Source organism: Vulpes lagopus, chromosome 12, assembly GCF_018345385.1.
Source record: "Vulpes lagopus strain Blue_001 chromosome 12, ASM1834538v1, whole genome shotgun sequence".
NCBI classification, from domain to species: Eukaryota; Metazoa; Chordata; class Mammalia; order Carnivora; family Canidae; genus Vulpes; species Vulpes lagopus.
The window spans coordinates 6,380,009-6,398,854 of NC_054835.1; the positions used below are offsets into that span (position 1 = coordinate 6,380,009).

Here is an 18,846-nt window from a genome sequence, read left to right on the forward strand (position 1 = left end):
CTTCAGCCCAGGGCGTGACCCCGGAGTCCCAGGAACGAGTCCCACATCAGGCTCCCTCTGCCCATGTCTCTGCTTCTCTCTCTCTGTGTCTCTCATGAATAAATACATAAAATCTTAAAAAAAAAAAAAAAAAAAAAGACATCTTACATTAGGAAAAATTACCCCCACACACACACACCATCCCAGCGTTCTGTTCCCATTTGAACACGTGGCTGTGTTCATGAAGACTTTAGAAGTTTACTTTTTAATAGGTCCGAGAGAAAAGACTGCAGTTTTGTGGTTAGAACAAGAATAGTGAATGGGGAGTGTGCCAGCTTGATTACTTGGTGATACTGCATACTCCCTACTACCCAAGGGCAGCAAATCTAAACATAGACGGATGTTTGCCATACCAGGAAGGGAAGTATAGAAAGGAAAAAAAGTGTTTTGTGGGTTTTTTTTTTTTTTTAATGTGCCCTGCTAGGAAGTTTTATATTTCTTTGAGTTGATATTTATACAGTTTTAGCTGCCAGTTAGCTGGAGAGTTGTTTGCACCATTCACTACCCACTGGATGCTGAATGTGAAGGGAACTTCAATTTTCTTAAGAATTAGCAGTTTCATGAAGTAACATCAGAAAGGATGAAGCTATTTGGTCAGGCTTCTCCATCAGCCTAGGATTTGGTTTCCTTGTGGGTTTGCCCAGCCTGGGGTTCATGGATTCTACTACTTCTGACTTCCTTTCCTTTGTTGACTAGCGAAGCAGTAGAACACACAGCAAACTTGGAAAATCATTTTGACTTCTTTCACATAATTCAGCTTTCTTGGCTGTAGTAGATAAATGATCCTCAGGATGGGAGAGAGACATTATGCTGAAAAGAGGAGCTTTGCTAGCTTGTTTTGTCCTTTCCCTCAGTCCTATGACTAGCAGTCAGAAACATAGTCTTTTTTTGCTCTAAATTATGCTTAAACATTCAACTCAACACAACTTGATGACAACCCTCATTTATTTTTATTTTTTTTTTTAAAGATTTGATTTATTCATGAGAGACACAGAAAGGCAGAGACACAGGCCGAGGGAGAAGCAGACTCCATGCAGGGAGCCCGATGTGGGACTCGATCCAGAGACTCCAGGATCACGCCCTGGGCTGAAGGCAGGTGCCAAACCGCTGAGCCACCCAGGGATTCCCCTCAACCCCCATTTAAAAGAGCCTACTATGTGCTGTTGTTTAAGCCCTTGGCAACCTGGACATGCCTCTGATTATGAAATTTAGGCATGCCCCCCACTGAACCCAGTTGCTCTTGAGTATATTGGTGTCATCTGCTTGATTTCCCATTGCAGGACAACCCAGGACTGTCATGGCTTGTCAGTATCACCTTTTCCACTCTGGGGAGGGAGGGTGGTCAGAGCAAAGTGCAACTGACATGATTTCCTTCAGTAAAAGTACAGGAAAGCACCTGTTCCGAGTCATCAAATCAGCCACCTTCAATGTTTGATCCCCACTCACCTCCAGACCCTTGGGCCAGGCTCCTTCCCGTGAGGTCCTGGCACAGGGTGCCGGTTAGCACAGGATACCAGAATTCCTATACAGGCAAGCCACTGTCAGGTCAGTTGGTGCCCACTGGTCGGCCTTCCTGAAATAGTGGTTATTTCCTACGGTGTGTGTCTTCTGTCTGGGTGGATTCTTGAGGACAAGGGAAGCCTTGGCTGACCCAGAGAGCTCCACTCTGGTTGAGTGGTGGAGCCTGAGATGTTTGGCTTATTCATCCATGGTTTGTAACTTGGGGTGGTTTGGGGGGGGCTTTCTTTCAGTTGCAGACGTTCTTATAGTAGTGACTCTAGACAGGGACGAGACTCCGTGAGGGTGACAGGTTTGGGATTGACCCACTTGTCACCAATGATCCAAGACGAGGGGAAAGTTCCGGGCGGGAACCAGGTGGTGGCAGGGCTCGGAGGAAGGGGGCTGAGCCAGCCCCACGGGCAGTGTCGCGCGGCCGGCAGGCGGCGCTGTCGCCCTCGACCATCCCTCCGGGCAGCTGGCGAGCCCCGGCCCGGGAGGTGTCCCTCCCTGCACTTCTATCCGGGGCGGGGGACTGCGGCCTCAGGACGGACGCGGGGCCCCGGAGCCAGCGGGGCGTCGGCGCCGGCGCCGGGGAGAGGCCGGGCCTCGGCTTGAGCCCTGGGGTCCCGGGCGCAGACCCTGGCGGCCGAGAGGCGGCGCTCGTCTCGGGGCCCGCGAGGGCCAGCGCGCCTCGGGAGGGGGCGCCCGATCCCGCGGCTCGGGCTCCGCTTCCCGGGAAGTTTCAAGTTTGAAAGTCCTGGCGGAGGGGCCGGGGCTTCCGGAACCGCAGTGGTCGAGAGGAGGGGCCGAGCGGCCGGAGCGGCGCCATGGAGGAGGGGGCGCCGCGGCAGGTGGACGGCGCCCGGGGAGGCCGGGCTGCGGGCCCAGGGGCCCGGGGAGCCTCGTGCACGCCGCGGGCGCCCCGAGCTCCGGCCGCGGCGCCCCGGTCCGACCCGCATGCCCTCCCGGGTCCCTTCTCAGTCCCGGCCCCGGGCTTCGCTGCACCTCGCAGGGCAGACCCGAGCACGGGGGTGAGTCCTTCACGTCCCCTGAAAACGCCCCCAAATCACCCCCTAGGGACTCAGAGCCTCTGGTCAGGCCAGCGCTCGAGTGCGTCCGAATCTGCAGTCAGGGCCGCCAGGATGGGCGCCAAAGTTGCCTAAAATCGGTTCTTCCCCATAGGACTGTAAGACCGATGGGAATCTACCTAGAAAGCAAAGGGGGGCGGTGGGGGCACACTGGGGCCGGTCCTGCGTGGAGAGGAATCCGTGTGTGCAGGGAGAAGAGAGCCCAGGAGGGGACCAGTCCCTGGGCTCTTGGGGGGGGGGGGTCCTACCCGGATCACAAAGGCATGTGGGGTTTGGACGCTGGTCGGAGGGCCTTGCCCAGCACCTGGGTGGGAACCTTCGCGTACACAGGGTTCTAGTCCAAATGGCAGGGAGGCTGGGATCCTGCCAGTGCTGGCAGTAGGTGCTGGTGGACACAGCAGCCAAAGCTGTGTGTTTGTTATTGGGGAGGGAGGGGTGGAGGTCTACTCAGAGCGAATGGGGTGGGGTCCCAGCTGTAGAGCAGCAAGGGAGAGGTGTGTATGTCCGCCCAGAGCAGACAGGAGGTGGGGGGATGCTCGGGGGTGGAGTGTCCTCCACAAGGCTGGAGTGCCCCCACCCCAAGGGCCTAGACAGCCCTAAGCACTGCATCTGCCCCCCTCCCACTCCCTTCTTCCGGAGGTCCCTCCGCCTGTTCCAGCAGCGGCTTGTGCACATTTTCCGATTTCCTGTGAACCTCCGCCCAGCAGCGCAGCTGGGTGACTCAGGACCCCGGTGGCCAGGCCCCCTGCTCCATGGGATCTTTGTTTGCTCAGGCCTTTGGCTCTGGCCCTCTGGCCTAGGGCCCTCAAAGGATTTCCTGAGCCCCACCCCTGCCCTCTGACTACCAGGCCAGCAGAGGCCTGGAGTAGGGGGGGGGGGTGCTGAGACTGGGGTGACAACCTTTAACACTGGGCTCAGGAGATGGAGAGCCGAGAGGTAAGCTGGAAGTCCCGCAGGAGCCTTTGGGGTCGGGGGCATTGTGGGTTACTCTGGATAGAGGTCAGCTTTGGCACTGGTTGGTTTGAAATGTTAGCTTCTGAGAAAGAGATTTTTCTGTTTCTTGCTCCCACCTGGGGTGAAATAGTGAGAAATCCTCTGCTTCCTCCCAGTAGCTGAGCTGGGAATGGCCCCGGGAGACCTCCTCAGCCCCTCTCCGTGTCTCTGCTTGGCTACCTGAGGGAACATCCCTGGCCCCTACTCAGGCCTCTGGCTGCCCGCTCTGTGTGACCTTGGGTGGTTCCCTAGCCTCTTTTCTGGCCTCAAATTTGGCCCCAAATCTCAGAATCGCAGCCTTGGAGAGAGCATCCTGATTAAGCGTGGCTGGCAAGGGGGAAGGAAGGTGGCATCCCTTCTTCGGTGTTGTGACTTTGGGCATGTTGCTTAACCTCTCTGTGTCTCAGCTTCCCCATTTGTAAAATGGGGATCATAACTATACCAACCTCATGGGATTGTCGTGAGGATCCACAGATCAGTGTCTGCAAAGTTCTGAGACAGACCCTGAACAACCCAGGGGTCTGGGGCACTGACACACCCCACCTGCCATGAGTTGCAAATCTATGTATGACTTTTGACTCCCCCAGAACTTAACTACTAGTAGCCTACCAGTGACCAAAAGCCTTACCGATAACATCAACAGTTGACTAACACTACGTTATGTGTATCCTATACTGTGTTCTTACAATAAAGGAAGCTAGAAAAAAGGGAAATGTTATTAAGAACATCATAAGGGGGATCCCTGGGTGGCGCAGCGGTTTAGCACCTGCCTTTGGCCCAGGGCGCGATCCTGGAGACCCGGGATCGAATCCCACGTCAGGCTCCCGGTGCATGGAGCCTGCTTCTCCCTCTGCCTGTGTCTCTGCCTATCTCTCTCTCTCTCTGTGACTATCATAAAAAAAAAAAAAAACAAAAAACAAAAAACAAAAAAAAAACATCATAAGGAAGATAAAATACATTTACAGCCCTGTACTGTATGATCGAAAACAATTTGCTTATAAGGTGGACCTGTGCAGTTCAAACTCATGTTGTTCAAGAGTTGCCTGTAAATGTTGACAATTTCTCCCTCTCCCTCCTCCCTAGTGGCAGAGGACAGGAGCGTGGGCAGGATGCCTAGTCTTGGGGTTTGCATCTGGCCTGGGGATACTAGCTGGAAAGTCAGAGATGCCTCCCAAGCCCTGGGTGTCCACCCTGGCTGCTGGGCGTGCCTCCCTCTCCTTCCATCTGTGGGCACCTGAGGCCGCTGGTGGCTGGGGACTGGACAATTATTGCTCTGCCCTTCCACAGCCTGGGGCCAACCAGCGGCCCCCGGAGGATGAGAAAGAGGTGATCCGCCGTGCCATCCAGAAGGAGCTGAAAATCAAGGAGGGTGTAGAGAACCTGCGGAGGGTAGCCACAGACCGCCGCCACCTGGGCCATGTGCAGCAGCTCCTGCGCTCCTCCAATCGCCGCCTGGAGCAGCTTCACGGAGAGCTGAGGGTGCTGCATGCACGCATCCTGCTGCCCGGCCCTGGGCCTGGCCAGGCTGGTGAGTGTGGAGTCCGAGCGGACCCTCGGGCACTCGGGGACAGGAGGTGCTGGGGAGGTCTACCCAGCCAGCTTCTCAACCTTGGTCCTGACCAATCTCATAGCCTTCTCAGGTGTCCCCCTGCCCAGGAGGGGAGGGGAGGAGACAGCAAGGCCATAGAGTAGGGGGCTCCTGGCTCTGGGTAAGGGCTTCATGTACCCCACACTGCACAGAACCTGTGACCCCAGGACCCCAGCCACCTGCAGAGCAGCCCAGGGCTCGGCACCTGGAGGCTCTCCAGAGACAGCTGCAGGTGGAGCTGAAGGTGAAGCAGGGGGCAGAGAATATGACACATACATATGCCAACGGCACGCCCAAGGTAAGGCTCCTGGGTCTGTGGGGAGAGATGTGGCTCTCGGATTGGTAGGGGAGGTGCTGCCCCAGCCCCTATAGGGAATGCAACCTAGCTAATGACCTGTTAAGGGAGACATAGTCTCAACCATTAGTCTGATAGAGGAGGCATAGCCCCAAATCTTAGCTTGGTGGGGAAGGCATGGCTTGGACCCCTAATTTAACAGAGAAGGCACAACTCAGTCTAATGGGGAAACCCCAGGCCCTGTTCTGGGTCTAATAGAGAAGGTCCACTCCCAGCCCCAACTCCCAGCATGATGTGGGGAGCTTGGCTCTGACATGATTGGAGAAGTTTGACCCCAGCCCTGTCTCATCTGGTGGAGGAGGCTCTGCCCCAGAGCTAGGCTGATGAGGGAGGCTTGGCTTCAGCCTTGGTCTAACCAGGGAGGCCCTGGGCTGGCCTGGGTGCGATGAGGGCATACCTCATGACCCCACAGGAGAGGAAGCTCCTGGCAGCTGCCCAGCAGATGCTGCGGGACAGCCAGCTGAAGGTGGCTCTACTGCGAATGAAGATCAGCAGCCTGGAAGCCAGTGGGTCCCCTGAACCAGGTGAGGCTTTGAGAAGCTGGGAGGGGCCAGCCGGCCGGGCTGGGCCGGGCAGAGCAGGGCATGGGCCTCAGAGCTGACCGCCTCCTCCCAGGTCCCGAGCTGCTGGCAGAGGAACTAAGACATCGGCTGCATATTGAGGCTGCTGTGGCCGATGGTGCCAAGAACGTGGTGAAGCTACTTGGTGGCCAGCGGACTCAAGACCGGAAGGCCCTGGCCGAGGTCAGACCGTGACGCCCTCTCATCACTGCCCCTCTCTGCGCGCTGCTTTCCACGCCACCCTCCGCACTGCGGGATGGCTGTGCCGGGTGGGAACAGGGAGCCCACTGTGTCTAGACCTCGTAGCGGCCAGGGCGTGTGTGTGTCTCCAGGTGGTCCAAGCTGCTGTCCCCAGCCCCAACCTGTGTGTCACAGGCCTGTGCCCCCTCCCCGTATCTGCCCTGCAGGCCCAGGCCCAGCTCCAGGAGTCCTCCCAGAAACTGGACCTGCTGCGACTGGCCTTGGAGCAGCTGCTGGAGGGACTACCTCCTGCTCATCCTCTGCGTGGCCGGGTGGCCCGGGAGCTGCGGACGGCCGTGTCTGGGAACCCTCAGCCTTCAGGGGTGCTTGTGAAGCCCACCGCCATGACAGGTAGCCAGGAGTCCCTCTCACCTCAGGGCTCCCCTTTTCTTGCAAAGGGTACCCTGAAACACAGAGGGGGAGGACTTTGGAGAGTTTTGATTCTGGTCCCACCACCCCCTAGCTATATGAACATGGGCAACAGACTTCCACTCTCTGGACTCAGCTTAATGTTCTGTCAAATGGGGATGATAACAGCACCTACTTTGTAGGGTTGCTGTGAAATTCAGTGAGTTGTCGCCTGTGATGTGCTAGGCACAGTGCCGGCATCGTCCAAACATGGTCGGTGAAGCTGTTATCAAAACGAGTAACCATGATGGCAATGTGAAGAGTGCCAGTGTTAGGGGAGCTCACAGCCCTGGAGGCCTTTGGTAACCAGTCCTGGGCAGTCTGGACTACTAGAAAGTTCTTTCTTATCCCTGAGCTGAATTTGTCTGAATTGTAATCAAAAAATAATTTAAGCATGCTGACTTTGGAAACCCTGAACTTCCTACGCGGGACACAGTGCCAGCCAGAGAGACCGGCACCTTCCTGCTCAGAGCTGGTTCAGGGTTGGACGGGCCAGCTCCCATTGTGAGCAGAGCTGAGAAGGAATCAAGGAATGCTTCCTGGAGGAGGTGGTGTCTACATGTAGCCTTGAAGGGCTTCTGGGAGTCGGCCAAGTAGACAAGTTAGGGAAGGCGGGGCGGGGGTATGGCTTGCTTAAAAGGCCTAGAAGTTGTCTGGCTACTTGGGGCCACCTTATATCCTGTCACCTGGCTAAATACCCCAACTAATGTGGGCAAGGTCTGGGTTCAGACATCATTGAGAGAAAGTAGCTTTCCTGCGGTCCCAGGGGACCTGGCTGTGGCAGTGAGAGAATGGCACTGACAGTGTTTCTTGCGTGCTCCCCGCAGGGACACTGGAGGTCCGCCTCTTGGGCTGTGAGCAGCTGCTGAAGGCTGTCCCCGGACGGTCCCCGGCAGCTGCACTGGCCGGGAGCCCCTCCCAGGGCTGGCTCCGGGGCAGGGCCAAGCCTCAGCGTGGAGGAGGAGATCTGGCCAGTGAGTAGGGGCTGCAGGGAGCCGGGGGCAGCAAAGGACCTCTGCTCCTTGCTGGCTCTGAGCCCCCTATCTGGCCTGGCAGGTGAGGTGATGGCTGTGCTGAAAGTGGACAATCGTGGCGTGGGCCAGACTGGCTGGGCGCCGGTGGCCAAGCAGTCCTGGGACCAGATGTTTATTGTCCCCCTGGAGCGGGTGAGCCCTGGGGTGGGCAGGCATGACCTTAGTCCAGGGGGCGGAAGGCTGGCCAGGTAGGGGCATGTGCCATGCCCCACTCCTCAACCTGGCCCTCCCAACGTAGGCCCGGGAGCTGGAGATCGGGGTGCGCTGGCGGGACTGGCGGCAGCTGTGTGGCGTGGCCTTCCTGCGGCTGGAGGACTTCCTGGACAATGCCTGTCACCAGCTCTCCATCAGTCTGGTGCCACAGGGGCTGCTCTTTGCCCAGGTGCTCAGACCCTGCCCTCTGACCTGAGAGGCCCCAGCTCCGTCGGAGTTAGAAGGGCCTTCAAAACAATGTGACTCATCCATCCACATGTAGGAGTGGAAACTGGGGCCCCGAGGGAGCAGGGCTCCAGGACTATGGGTTCCCAGGCCTTGTCTGGGGACTGCATGGGAATCTAGAGGCCCACATCTTGGTCCAGACTATCTGGCCTCATTCGTGACCCTGGACACGTGCCTCTCTTCTCTGGACCCCTCTGGCTCTTGCATCATTGATGCTGGGGGCTCAGGCCGAGATCCTGGGAACCAGGGAGGTACCCTGATGGCAGGTGGGATGGGAAGGGACCTGTCTCCAGCCCTGCCCTCTGCCCCCTGCAGGTGACCTTCTGTGACCCTGTCATTGAGAGGAGGCCCCGGCTACAGAGGCAGAAACGAATTTTCTCTAAACGCAGAGGTGTGGCCAGGAGAGGGCTGTGCAGTTAGGGGGCAGGGCAGGGGCTATTGGGGGCCCCAGGACTGAGTCCTCCTTTTGTCCCAGGTCAGGACTTTCTGAGAGCTTCCCAGATGAATCTCAGCATGGCGGCCTGGGGACGCTTGGTCATGAGCCTGCTGCCCCCCTGCAGCTCGCCAAGCACGATCAGCCCCCCCAAAGCATGTCCCCAGACTCCAGCCACACCCCGGGGAGCTGCCGACCCTGCCTCGCCCAGGTGAGGAGCCACCCCGCCTCAGCCACCCTCTTCTCTGCCACATCTGCCTCTCTCCAGGTGCAGTTGGTGTTCTGTTCCTGTCACTCACCCTCTGATCCTCCATCTGTCTGTCTCTGGCATCGCCGTGTATTTGTCCCTCTGGCTATTCCATCTGCCTGTGCCCTGCCATGTGTCTACTTTCTCCACATAGTAATGTCCCACCCAAGAAGAGCCCCTTGGGAGAAGAGATGAGGCCCCCGCCCAAGCCCCCACGCCTCTACCTGCCCCGGGAGCCAACCTCCGAGGAGATACCGGTGAGGGGGTGCTGAGGCCCGGGGGCTGCCCGGATAAGGGTGGCAGGGCTGGTGGGACAGAAGGAAGCCCTACTCTGCTCTGCTCTGAGCCCCTCTGCCCTCACAGCGCATCAAACGCCCCCACATGGAGCCCAGGACGCAACTTGGGTCGTCTCCTGCAGCCTCAGTCGCCAGGTACCCACGGCAGGCCCACTTTTATGCTTGAGACATCTATCTACTCACTTGGGTGTTTGTGTGTCCATTCAGACATCATCTGATATTCCTTGCTCTCAGATTCTTACTCACTAAACCCACATTATTGAGCTCCAGCTGCATTCCAGACTCTAGGAAACCACTGTCCCAGGAACCCCCACCCCCATCCCCAGGCTTTGCAGCCTCATTGGTGGGGACAGCCCGGGGCTGGGCACAGAGAGTTTGGAGCATCTCTTGTCTTCCTATGCCTCTCTTGCAGGAAACCCCCCCGGCTTCAGGACTTCCGCTGCTTGGCCGTGCTGGGCCGGGGACACTTTGGGAAGGTAGTGGGCTGAGGCGGGGAACTGTGTGGGGGGGTGAGGAGGCCCCAGCACCTTAGCTGGGAGGATGCTGTGATCCATGGGGTAGTGGGGTGGGGGAAGCTGCCCTGTGCTGTCCGCCTGAAGCCCAAGCTCTCTCTGGTGCCCAGGTCCTCCTGGTGCAATTCAAGGGCACGGGGAAATACTACGCTATCAAAGCGCTCAAGAAGCAGGAGGTGCTGAGCCGGGACGAGATGGAGAGGTGTGTAGTCGGGCCAGTGGGCACCCGGCCCCGGTTGGGACCCCGGATGGCTGGCCTGGCCAGTGGCACCGGAAGGCAGCTGAGTGCTCTTGGGGCTTTGAAGAGGTGACCTCTGGGGCTGGCCAGTCCTGGGCTCTGTCTTTAGCACCTGCAGTTGTTAACCATGTGCCCTTGGGCAGGTCCCCTCTTCTCTCTGCCTGATATGTAGAAATCATCACTCTCACTGTAGAGAGAAATCATCACTCATCAAAGTGCCTGGCACTTTGACTGAAGGCCCAGAGAGCCGAGGGTGTTGTGTGGGTGGCAGGGCACAGCCAGCAGAGGTCTTCCTTCCCCTCCAAATGCCCCCTTGCCCGCCCACAGCCTGTATTGCGAGAAACGCATCCTGGAAGCCGTGGGCCGCACGGGGCACCCCTTCCTGCTCTCCCTCCTCGCCTGCTTCCAGACCTCCAGCCACGCATGCTTTGTGACAGAGTTTGCACCTGGTGGTGACCTCATGATGCAGATCCATGAGGATGTCTTCCCTGAGCCCCATGCCCGGTGCGTTCCCATCTATCTTGCCACCTCTTCTAGCAAGCCTTCCCCGGTTGCCTCTGCCCGCTCCCTTCATCCTGCTTCCCTGAGGGTACCCAGCAGCAGAGGAGCATGTGGAGTCAAGGAAGCCTCGGTTCAAATGCTGGTTGGCAGCTCTCATAGACTGTCACAGCTTTGTAACCTTGGGCCTCAGTTTATGTCACTGTGAATGGGGCTGATAACTATTTCGCAGCTTTGTTGGGTAAGATGAACACAATGTTTGTAAATTGTTGAGCACAGGAGCCAGTGTATAGTAAGTGACTGGCAGCTGGAGTTATATCTTGCCCACCAGAATGCAGGCTCTGGAGTCTGGGTCTGCCACTAGCTATGTGACCCCAGGGGCCTCACTGCCCTAGAGTCAGTTCCTCTTTTTAGAAACAGATGTGAGAAGCATCAGCTGCAGGTGGCTGGGAGGATGTGGGAGAGGGTAAGGCGTAAGAACACATGGCATCATTCCTGGCATAATCGAAGGGTAGGCCACTGTCTGGAGAAGCACCTGCTCTCTGCAACCCCCACCCCTGGTGTGGGCTCCCCTTGGTCTCTCATCCAGTCTGACTCTGGCTGGGACATCCAGAGATGCCCAGGCCATGGCCATCCTGGTGTCTCCCTGCCCTGCCCCCCGCAGGCCTGGGCCTGAGCTTCCCCCGACACCACCCACAGGTTCTACCTGGCTTGTGTCATCCTCGGGTTGCAGTTCTTACATGAGAAGAAAATCATTTACAGGTAACTTGCCCTGGCGGTGCTGGGGGCGTAGGTGAAGGGGCAGCAGCTGCCTTCCCCCGTGATGTTCCAGGGCCCCTTTGGTCTGCCCCCGCACCCTCAGGGACCTAAAGTTGGATAACCTTCTGCTGGATGCCCAGGGTTTCCTGAAGATTGCGGACTTTGGGCTTTGTAAGGAAGGTGAGTGCCTCCCGTCCAGGATCCCCTGTCCACTGATCTTGCCCAGCACAGGCCAGCAGGGTCATTGGTGAGTGGCCCCCACCCCAGCCTTCATTCTAGGAACCAGCTGGACCTGCTGGTTTTTCCTTCTCAGCCCTAGAGCCTCTTTTTTTTTTCTTTAAGATTTATTTATTCATGAGAGACAGAGAGAGAGAGAGAGAGAGGCAGAGACATAGGCAGAGGGAGAAGCAGGCTCCATGCAGGGAGTCCGATGTGGGACTCGATCCCGGGTCTCCAGGATCACGCCCTGGGCTGAAGGTGGCGCTAAACCCCTGGGCCTCTTAAAGAGCCACAGCTTGCCCTTAGCCAGAGGGAGAGACTGTACTCAGAGTGGAAGAGGGCATCAGGGACTCCTGGGTGGCTCAATGATTGAGCCTCTGCCTTTGGCTCAGGGCCTGATCCCAGGGTCTAGGGATCGAGTCCCACATCGAGTTCCCTGTAAGGAGCCTGCTTCTCCCTCTGCCTATGTCTCTGCCTCTCTGTTTCTCATGAATAAATATATAAAATAAAATAAAATAAAAAAGGAAGAGGGTACCGATTCTCCATTTCCTTCATGACCTTAGCATGGAAGCTTGCCTGGGGCTCCATTTCTTCCTGTCAGGTGGCATAGAAACCGCGCCCACCTCTGAGGGCATGGGGCAGGGCTCGGTGTGGGGTTCGGTACCTGAGGTCATAAGGGTTGGCTGTTCATTCTTACACCCACTGAGGTGATATGGATGAGATGCAGCAGGCCGGCATCAGTGTGGATGCTGGTTTGCAGGCATCGGCTTTGGGGACCGGACAAGCACCTTCTGCGGCACCCCAGAGTTCCTGGCCCCAGAAGTGCTGACCCAGGAGGCCTACACACGGGCCGTGGACTGGTGGGGCTTGGGTGTGCTGCTCTATGAGATGCTAGTGGGAGAGGTGAGTGCCAGCCCCAGGCTGCTGGGGCCTGCAGGTTGGGGCGGGGCGGGGGTGGTTCATGCACCCTGCTGAGCTCTGTTCCCCACAGTGCCCATTCCCCGGGGACACTGAGGAGGAGGTATTTGACTGCATCATCAATGCCGATGCCCCATATCCCCACTTTCTATCGGTGCAAGGTCTCGAGCTAATTCAGAAGGTAATCACTGCAGGGGCAGGGGCAGGGGCACGGTGGGACTGGGCTGCCGCTCTGTGGCTCACGGGCTGCCCCTTCACCACCCATTCTCTTGGGGGCCCTGTGGCCCAGCTCACTTGGGGTACGTGGGGAGGCGGGCAGTGCATGGGCCCAAAAGCGCCCTCCGTGGGCCTCTGTCCTTTTGCCCAGCTCCTCCAGAAGTGCCCGGAGCAGCGCCTGGGGGCAGGTGAGCAGGATGCAGAAGAGATCAAGACCCAGCCTTTCTTCAGGGTGAGTGGTCCTGGGTGCCTGGCACGGTAGGCGGTGGCGCAGGGCCACGTGGGCTGCTGTTCTGCCATCTCAGGCAGCTCTGCCCTCGCCCCCAGACCACCGACTGGCAGGCCCTGCTCGCCCGTACCGTCCGGCCCCCCTTCCTGCCCACACTGTGTGGCCCTACGGACCTGCGTTACTTCGAGGGCGAGTTCACAGGGCTGCCACCGGCCCTGACCCCGCCGGACCCCCGCAGCCCCCTGACTGCCCGCCAGCAGGCCGCCTTCCGGGACTTCGACTTTGTGTCAGAGGGATTCCTGGCGCCCTGACGGCCTCTCTGGCGAGTCCACCCTGTCCGCCCAGCTGCTTGCCCTGCTCTGGAGGCCCGGGCCTCACAGGTTCTCTGTGGGTCTTGGGCCTTGAGGTGGCAGTGGCGGGGCTGCTGTGGGGGGTGTTGCTTGGTCACTGGGCAGAATGTCCCCTCCTCCCTCACCCCCACCCCAGCTCCCTCCTTCACTGAGACCTGGACCAGAAAGGGCAGGACAGTGAGGAGCAGTTTGGTTTGGTATTTTTTTTAATACTTGACTCGCTTTATGGATTATTAAACTTATAAAACTGTGCACTGGAGGCATCCTGGTGTGTGGGGGGCCTCCAAGCCCAGGTTGCTTGTGCCTGAGCCCCCCACAGGTCCTCTGCCTCCCCTTCTTCCTTTGGAAGGCAGAACTGCCCACTGAGGCAGGGGTTCTGTCGTTCAGCTCTGCTCTGAGGCTTGGGAGGAGCGAGCAGGAGTGAAGAACCCCAGGCTTTCCGAGGGCTGACCGCAGCTGGGTGCAGCCCGTTTGGTTTTCAGGCACAAGATGGTGGCCTTCCCTCCCACGACCCTAAACAGCCTGGCTGCCACCCTCCTCCTCCTCCTCTCCCTCGGCCCAGAGGGCCTCCCAAGACCCTGAGGGCCATCCGCAGAAGAAGTGGGCCAGGTTGCGGGTCAGGCCGCGGTCGAAGGGGTTGCTGGGGCGCTGGCGGAGGTAGGCAATGCGGTGCGAGGAGATGAACTCCCAGGTGGTGGTGTTACTGGCCACCAGGTAGAGGTGTGAGGCGAGGAGCAGGCTGGCCACCAGAGAGAAGACGGAGAGCAGCAGGAAGGTGGCAAACAACAGCCCGCTGGACCGCAGCCATAGCCCCCAGGGCTGGAAGAAATGGAGGCCAGACCTGCAGGGCAGGATAGAGATGGGGACCCAGGCTGGGGGAGGGCAGGGCGGCCCCAGGGAGCCCCGGCGGGCAGGCCTCTTGGGAGAAGGTTGGAGGCCCTGGACAGAAGAGGGAGTCCTGGCTCTCTCCACCCTGCAGGCACATTGCTGCGGCCCTCCCCCAAACCCAGGGCAGTAGGGGAACCCACCATGCCAGGTACAGGCCCCACAGAAGCACCACCAGCTGCAGCACCAGGTAGGCCACGAAGAGCGGGTGGTTGCGTTCCCCCACGCAGTTCTCCATCCAGGGGCAGTGGTGGTCGTAGCGGCGCACACAGCGACGGCACTCCCGGCAGTGCCGGGCCCGCAAGGGCTGCTGTGGGCAGGGAGGGAGGTATGCTCAATGCCAGCTCCCCTGTGGGCCCAACACTGAGTGAAGTGATGAAGTTATGAGGCTGGGGCCTCAATCTGGAGGCCTTCCTGGATGAGGCTACGGCACGGGGGCAGGAGGTCAGGGAGTCTTGGCCCAGTCCCCACGCCCTCCCGTGAAGGTCCCTGCACCCACCAGCACCAGGCAGTATCTGCAACGCCGAAGGGGGATGGCTTGAGGAACCATGGCTGTCTGCTCCTCCTTGGCCTCCTCCTGAAAGTAGGAGATGGGGCATAAGATGGGGTCCCCTTGGGAGGCAGATGCACAAATTTTCCTTGGGGACTAGCTCATTTCTGGGTATGCATGGGTGGGAACCCATCCCCTGCATAATGGAGTGGTAGGGTGGGACAGAGAGCTCCGGTCCCAGGGAAGCCCCATGACCTCTGCCACTTGTATCTGCTCCCTGGGCCTTGGCGATTTCCTCATGGTAATCGGATGTAGGGGATGGGGTTCTAGGGCTGCTAAGAGGATTCACTGAGGTGCCCCCAGAAAAGCGCTCTGCACAGATCCTGCCATGAGACCATCATAGCAGTCTTGGGTGTCCTGTTGGTGGGAGGGAGAGGGTTCAGGCACACACTCCCCCACCCCAGTTACCTGGGGCTGGGGCTGGACATTCACATAGCCTGGATCCATGAGCGACACGGCCAGGTAGAGCAGCAGGGAACCCAGCACGAGGAGCAGGAAGGTGAGGGGCAGGAGCAGCTCTCCCTGCTCTTCCCACTGCCGCAGCGCTGGAGGGGCCGGAGGAGGAGAGTGAGTCTGGGGCCAGAGCCAAACAGGAAGAAGCTGTGTGTAGGTGTAGTTGGAGGTGGGGACTGTGTCCCTGGCTGAGCAAAGGCTTGGAGATGGGGTTTAATGAGTGGTCAAGTGTGGACACTGCATAGGGTACAGGAGGGAGAAGTCTGGGCCCAGCAAAAAAAAAAAAAAAAAAAAAAGTTCATCTGCATTTTATCTGGAGGGCAATAGGAATCATGGAAAGTTATAGGGTCAGATCTGTTTCTGAAAACCCTCCTGCTGCTGGAGAAAAAATGGATGGGGGAGCAGGGGGAAGCCTGGAGACAGAGTGCCTATCCAGGAGGGAGAGGAGGGTAGCCAGACAGGGATACTGGCAGGAATAGTGGAGACAAAAAGATGGGTAGATAAGGGGTGAGGCGGTGAAGGGGCCAGACTTGACTGGATGTAGGGGAGAGGGAGGAGGGGTCCCTGCCTTGGCTCCATGATGGTGAGACCAGCCAGGTCTGATATGTGCATGAGATAGAGACAGAGGAGGGCCAGGCCAGGGAAGGCCCAGCTCATGGGGGTGAATCAGGATTGTGTGTGTGTGGGGGGGGGGGTGCGGGGGTGAGGAGTGAGGGGCACGCACAGGACAGTTAGATGACAGAATGTGGACAACTCTGGGGCCCCTTGATTGTGAAAAGGAGCAGAGAAGGAAAGATGGGTTGGGGGTCCTTTTTGATGGAGAGATGGAGCAGGTTTTTAGGCTGAAGGGTGAAGATGGTGGAAGAAGCCCGAGAAGGTCTTGGGAGGAAAGTGACAACACCCCCCAGTCCAGGAGCTGAGGCTGGAGCAAGGAGAGGGGAGTGGGGCTACCCTTGCAGGCAGGGAGGGTGGCTGAGAATTTGGGTTGGAGGCAGCCTGGCAGGGGGGAAGAGGGGGAAGATGTTAGTGGGGTCGGGTCAGTGGGGTGGATGAGAACCTGGGGGCAAGAAGTGAGTATGGCCACTCCCCTCGGTGTTCAGGACAGGGAGCCTGGACCAGGGCAGCTAGTGGCCCCTGAAGTGGGCCGGATGCCAGTCCTTGATCTACTAGATCCTTGGAATCTTACACGGGGACGGTTGGGTGTCAGTTCCCGGGAAGGATCGGGTGGGTCCCGGGATCAGGGGAGACGGGGGCTCAGGTCGGTCGTCGGATCTGGTGGGCGCGGGAGGAGTCCTGGGATGCACAGGGCATCTGGCAGGGATCAGGAAGATGCTGGGACTAATTAGGGATGAACTGGGTACTAGGCAGAAGACAGGTGGCTCTTGGAATGATAGATGGGGAGGAGGCTCAGGAGCTGGCGGAAATGGGATGAATCCCAGGATTTCTGGGGTTTTCAGCAGGAGACCCAAACGTCTGGGAAATCACGCGGGATCGGGTGGGTCCGGGGTCGCGCGGGGTCCGGCTCACCGGTATCGTGCAAGAAGAGCACCAGCGTGATCCCCCAGGTCAGCACAGTGTGCCCGGTCCGCACCAGGACCCCAGGACTGAGGAGCGCCCAGGGAGCCATCTCCTCGGCCCGGGGCCCCACCCGGAAGAAGCGCCTGGAGGGGCGGGCCCTCTGAGGGAGAGGGGACGCGGCCGCCCGAGGATTGGTGGAACCGGGAGTGGGCGGGGCCTGACTGGGTCGGGGAGGCTGTCTATTGGATGGCAGCTGCGCCCGAGGAAGCCCTCGAGCCAACAGGTGCCTGAAGAGGTTGAGGGCGGGGCCGGCGCGCGCGCAGCTGGTAACTCCCCCAACCCCAGCCCCCGCCAGCCAGGTAGGTAACTTTCGAAAGCCGGAGAGCAGGCGCGAGTGTCGGCCCCGCCCCCTTGGGCTCTCACCCCGCCCTCCCCAGCCTTACTGGCTCGCGCATGCGTACAGGTCCCTGGGCGCTTCCATGTTCAAGGTGTCTGGTTGTGGCTCCAGGTGGTGGAATTGCGCCGGTTTCAAGGATGCGATGACTGAGGTCTCTACTGGGGCAGGACCCGCCCGCGGTTGCTCTGTGGTGATACCCTACTTCCTTGCTATTCATTTTTTGACACTGCAAACCGGATGAGCGCAAAGTGGTCGTCCGTGGTGCAGATCCTGGGTACCAGGGGCCCAAGTGGAGTGAGTCAGAGTCAGAAATATCAGCTCTGCCCCCTCCTACCTGTGTGAGCTTGGGCCAGTTACTGAACCACTCTGACCTCTGTTTTCTGTCTATATAGTGAAGACTGGTGATAGCATCCGCCCCTGCCAAGGTGGCTGGGAGGATTAAATAATGCCAAGTACAGTCAGTGTCTAGTATGGGACTGTCCTCTCCCCCTCTATAAGCCGACACCTCACCCTGCCAGAAGGACTTGCCCACCAGAGGCTTCGGGCTATTCTAAGACAAAATCTCATCATCATTCAGTGTTCACACTCCTTCAACTGTGTCCCCGAGGCATTCCCCGTTCAGAACTGCCTTTCCACCCACACTTCCCACTGATATCAACATCCACCTTCTTTCTCCAACAGATGGGCCCCTCCAGTACACTCTTCTGATATCTGTTTTGTCAGCTCAGCATCCCCTTATCTGTTGGAGAACTAACTGACTCTTCCCCATCCCATATGGTTCTAGAGGAACTGTGTCCCTCACTCCACAGAGTAAGAGGAGACAAGATGTGGGCATACGACTTTAGAGGGCCAAACTCTTTCAATGGTTTTCTCTTTCAGTGTCTCCAATGATTGGTCCTAGGTGGTGGACATGTAACTCAGCAGGGCCAATCAGAATCATTCTATAAGATTACTGTATAAATGCTGAGAGAGAAAGGGGCATTATTTCACATCTCTCGCATAAGGGATAGGATTTAAGGGCAATAGGCAACTGTTTTTACACTATGTGGAGGGTGACTGTGGCAGGAGAGGATGAAACCAACTTATAGAGTTCTAGAGATAAGTAGCAGTGAAAGAAGGAGCAAGAGTGTAAGTAACATTGCCTTGGCCCCAGCTATTAGGTCCAGCTATTCCTGAAGCTGATGTTAACCTCTAGATTCCCTTGATGAATTCCCTCCCACTTTTGACTAGCCTGGGTAGATATTTGAGTTGAGTCACTTGTAACTCAGTCTTGGTTACTGCCATGGGTGACTTAGTATGCTGAATGGAAACACTTAAATCATTCTGCAGCTTCCATGTGTCAGGCCCTGTGCTGGTTTGAAAGACAAAGTCAGACACTAAAGTGGTAAGGACAGATTCTAATCAGTAATATGCTATTGCAGTGTAAAGTGAGTTCAACTCTGATCTGTACAGAAGTGAATGGATGTTTTATTTTTATTTTTTTTAAAGATTTCATCCATTTATTATGAGAGACACAGAGAGAGAGAGAGAGGCAGAGACACAGGCAGAGGGAGAAGCAGGCTCCACACAGGGAGCTTGATGTGGGACTCGGTCCCAGGACCCCAGGATCATGCCCTGAGCCAGAAGGCAGACACTTAACTGCTGAGCCACCTGGGCGTCCCTGAATGGATGTTTTAAAAGGAGCAGGAGGGACGCCTCGGTGGTTCAGCCGTTGAGCGTCTGCCTTCCGCTTAAGGCTTGATCCCTGATGCGGGGATCGAGTCCCACATCGGGCTTCCTGCAGGGAGCCTGCTTCTCCCTCTGCCTATGTCTCTGCCTCTCTTTCTGTCTCTCATGAATAAATAAAATCTAATAAATACATAAATAAAGGGAGCAGGAAGGAACG

The 18,846-nt window shown here is 57.9% G+C and overlaps 2 protein-coding genes across 7 annotated transcripts; one reads left to right on the top strand and one right to left on the bottom strand.

Annotated features, from left to right (window-relative positions):
• Window positions 1-2,056: 2,056 nt before the first annotated feature.
• On the top strand, window positions 2,057-13,409 carry PKN3 (protein kinase N3). Of its 4 annotated transcripts, XM_041725357.1 has the most exons (23): window positions 2,440-2,570; window positions 3,267-3,563; window positions 4,908-5,148; window positions 5,361-5,506; window positions 5,976-6,087; window positions 6,179-6,306; window positions 6,531-6,714; window positions 7,599-7,745; window positions 7,828-7,937; window positions 8,044-8,187; window positions 8,559-8,634; window positions 8,719-8,887; window positions 9,078-9,180; window positions 9,287-9,354; window positions 9,632-9,695; window positions 9,842-9,933; window positions 10,297-10,473; window positions 11,167-11,229; window positions 11,330-11,406; window positions 12,206-12,348; window positions 12,437-12,544; window positions 12,731-12,811; window positions 12,907-13,409. In XM_041725357.1, the coding sequence occupies exons 2-23, from the start codon at window positions 3,549-3,551 to the stop codon at window positions 13,117-13,119; spliced, it is 2,661 nt and encodes an 886-aa protein (XP_041581291.1). In that variant the 5' UTR covers window positions 2,440-2,570; window positions 3,267-3,548; the 3' UTR covers window positions 13,120-13,409. The 4 variants fall into 4 exon arrangements, with proteins under 4 accessions (XP_041581289.1, XP_041581288.1, XP_041581290.1 ...); XM_041725355.1 differs by lacking the exon at window positions 3,267-3,563 and having other exon boundaries at window positions 2,057-2,570; window positions 5,376-5,506; XM_041725354.1 differs by lacking the exon at window positions 3,267-3,563 and having other exon boundaries at window positions 2,059-2,570.
• On the bottom strand, window positions 13,351-16,725 carry ZDHHC12 (zinc finger DHHC-type palmitoyltransferase 12). 3 transcript variants are annotated; one of them, XM_041725360.1, is made up of 5 exons: window positions 16,574-16,725; window positions 15,002-15,138; window positions 14,543-14,620; window positions 14,187-14,350; window positions 13,351-13,999 (listed from the first exon to the last, which is right to left on the bottom strand). In XM_041725360.1, exons 1-5 carry the CDS (start codon window positions 16,671-16,673, stop codon window positions 13,672-13,674), a joined length of 807 nt encoding a protein of 268 aa, XP_041581294.1. In that variant the 5' UTR covers window positions 16,674-16,725; the 3' UTR covers window positions 13,351-13,671. The 3 variants fall into 3 exon arrangements, with proteins under 3 accessions (XP_041581294.1, XP_041581293.1, XP_041581295.1); XM_041725359.1 differs by having other exon boundaries at window positions 13,354-13,999; window positions 14,187-14,353; XM_041725361.1 differs by having other exon boundaries at window positions 13,776-13,977; window positions 14,187-14,353.
• Window positions 16,726-18,846: the final 2,121 nt, after the last annotated feature.

Bases quoted from the DNA above. Each gene is read 5' to 3' on its own strand.
- PKN3 (XM_041725354.1), top strand. From the start codon at position 2,367: ATGGAGGAGGGGGCGCCGCGGCAGGTGGACGGCGCCCGGGGAGGCCGG. The intron at 8,888-9,077 runs GTGAGGAGCCAC...TTCTCCACATAG, and splicing joins GCCGACCCTGCCTCGCCCAG to TAATGTCCCACCCAAGAAGA. The intron at 12,545-12,730 runs GTAATCACTGCA...CCTTTTGCCCAG, and splicing joins GTCTCGAGCTAATTCAGAAG to CTCCTCCAGAAGTGCCCGGA.
- ZDHHC12 (XM_041725359.1), bottom strand. From the start codon at position 16,673: ATGGCTCCCTGGGCGCTCCTCAGTCCTGGGGTCCTGGTGCGGACCGGG. The intron at 15,139-16,573 runs GTGAGCCGGACC...CGGCCCCTCCAG, and splicing joins GCTCTTCTTGCACGATACCG to CGCTGCGGCAGTGGGAAGAG. The intron at 14,000-14,186 runs GTGGGTTCCCCT...CCTGCCCTGCAG, and splicing joins TGGGGCCTGTACCTGGCATG to GTCTGGCCTCCATTTCTTCC.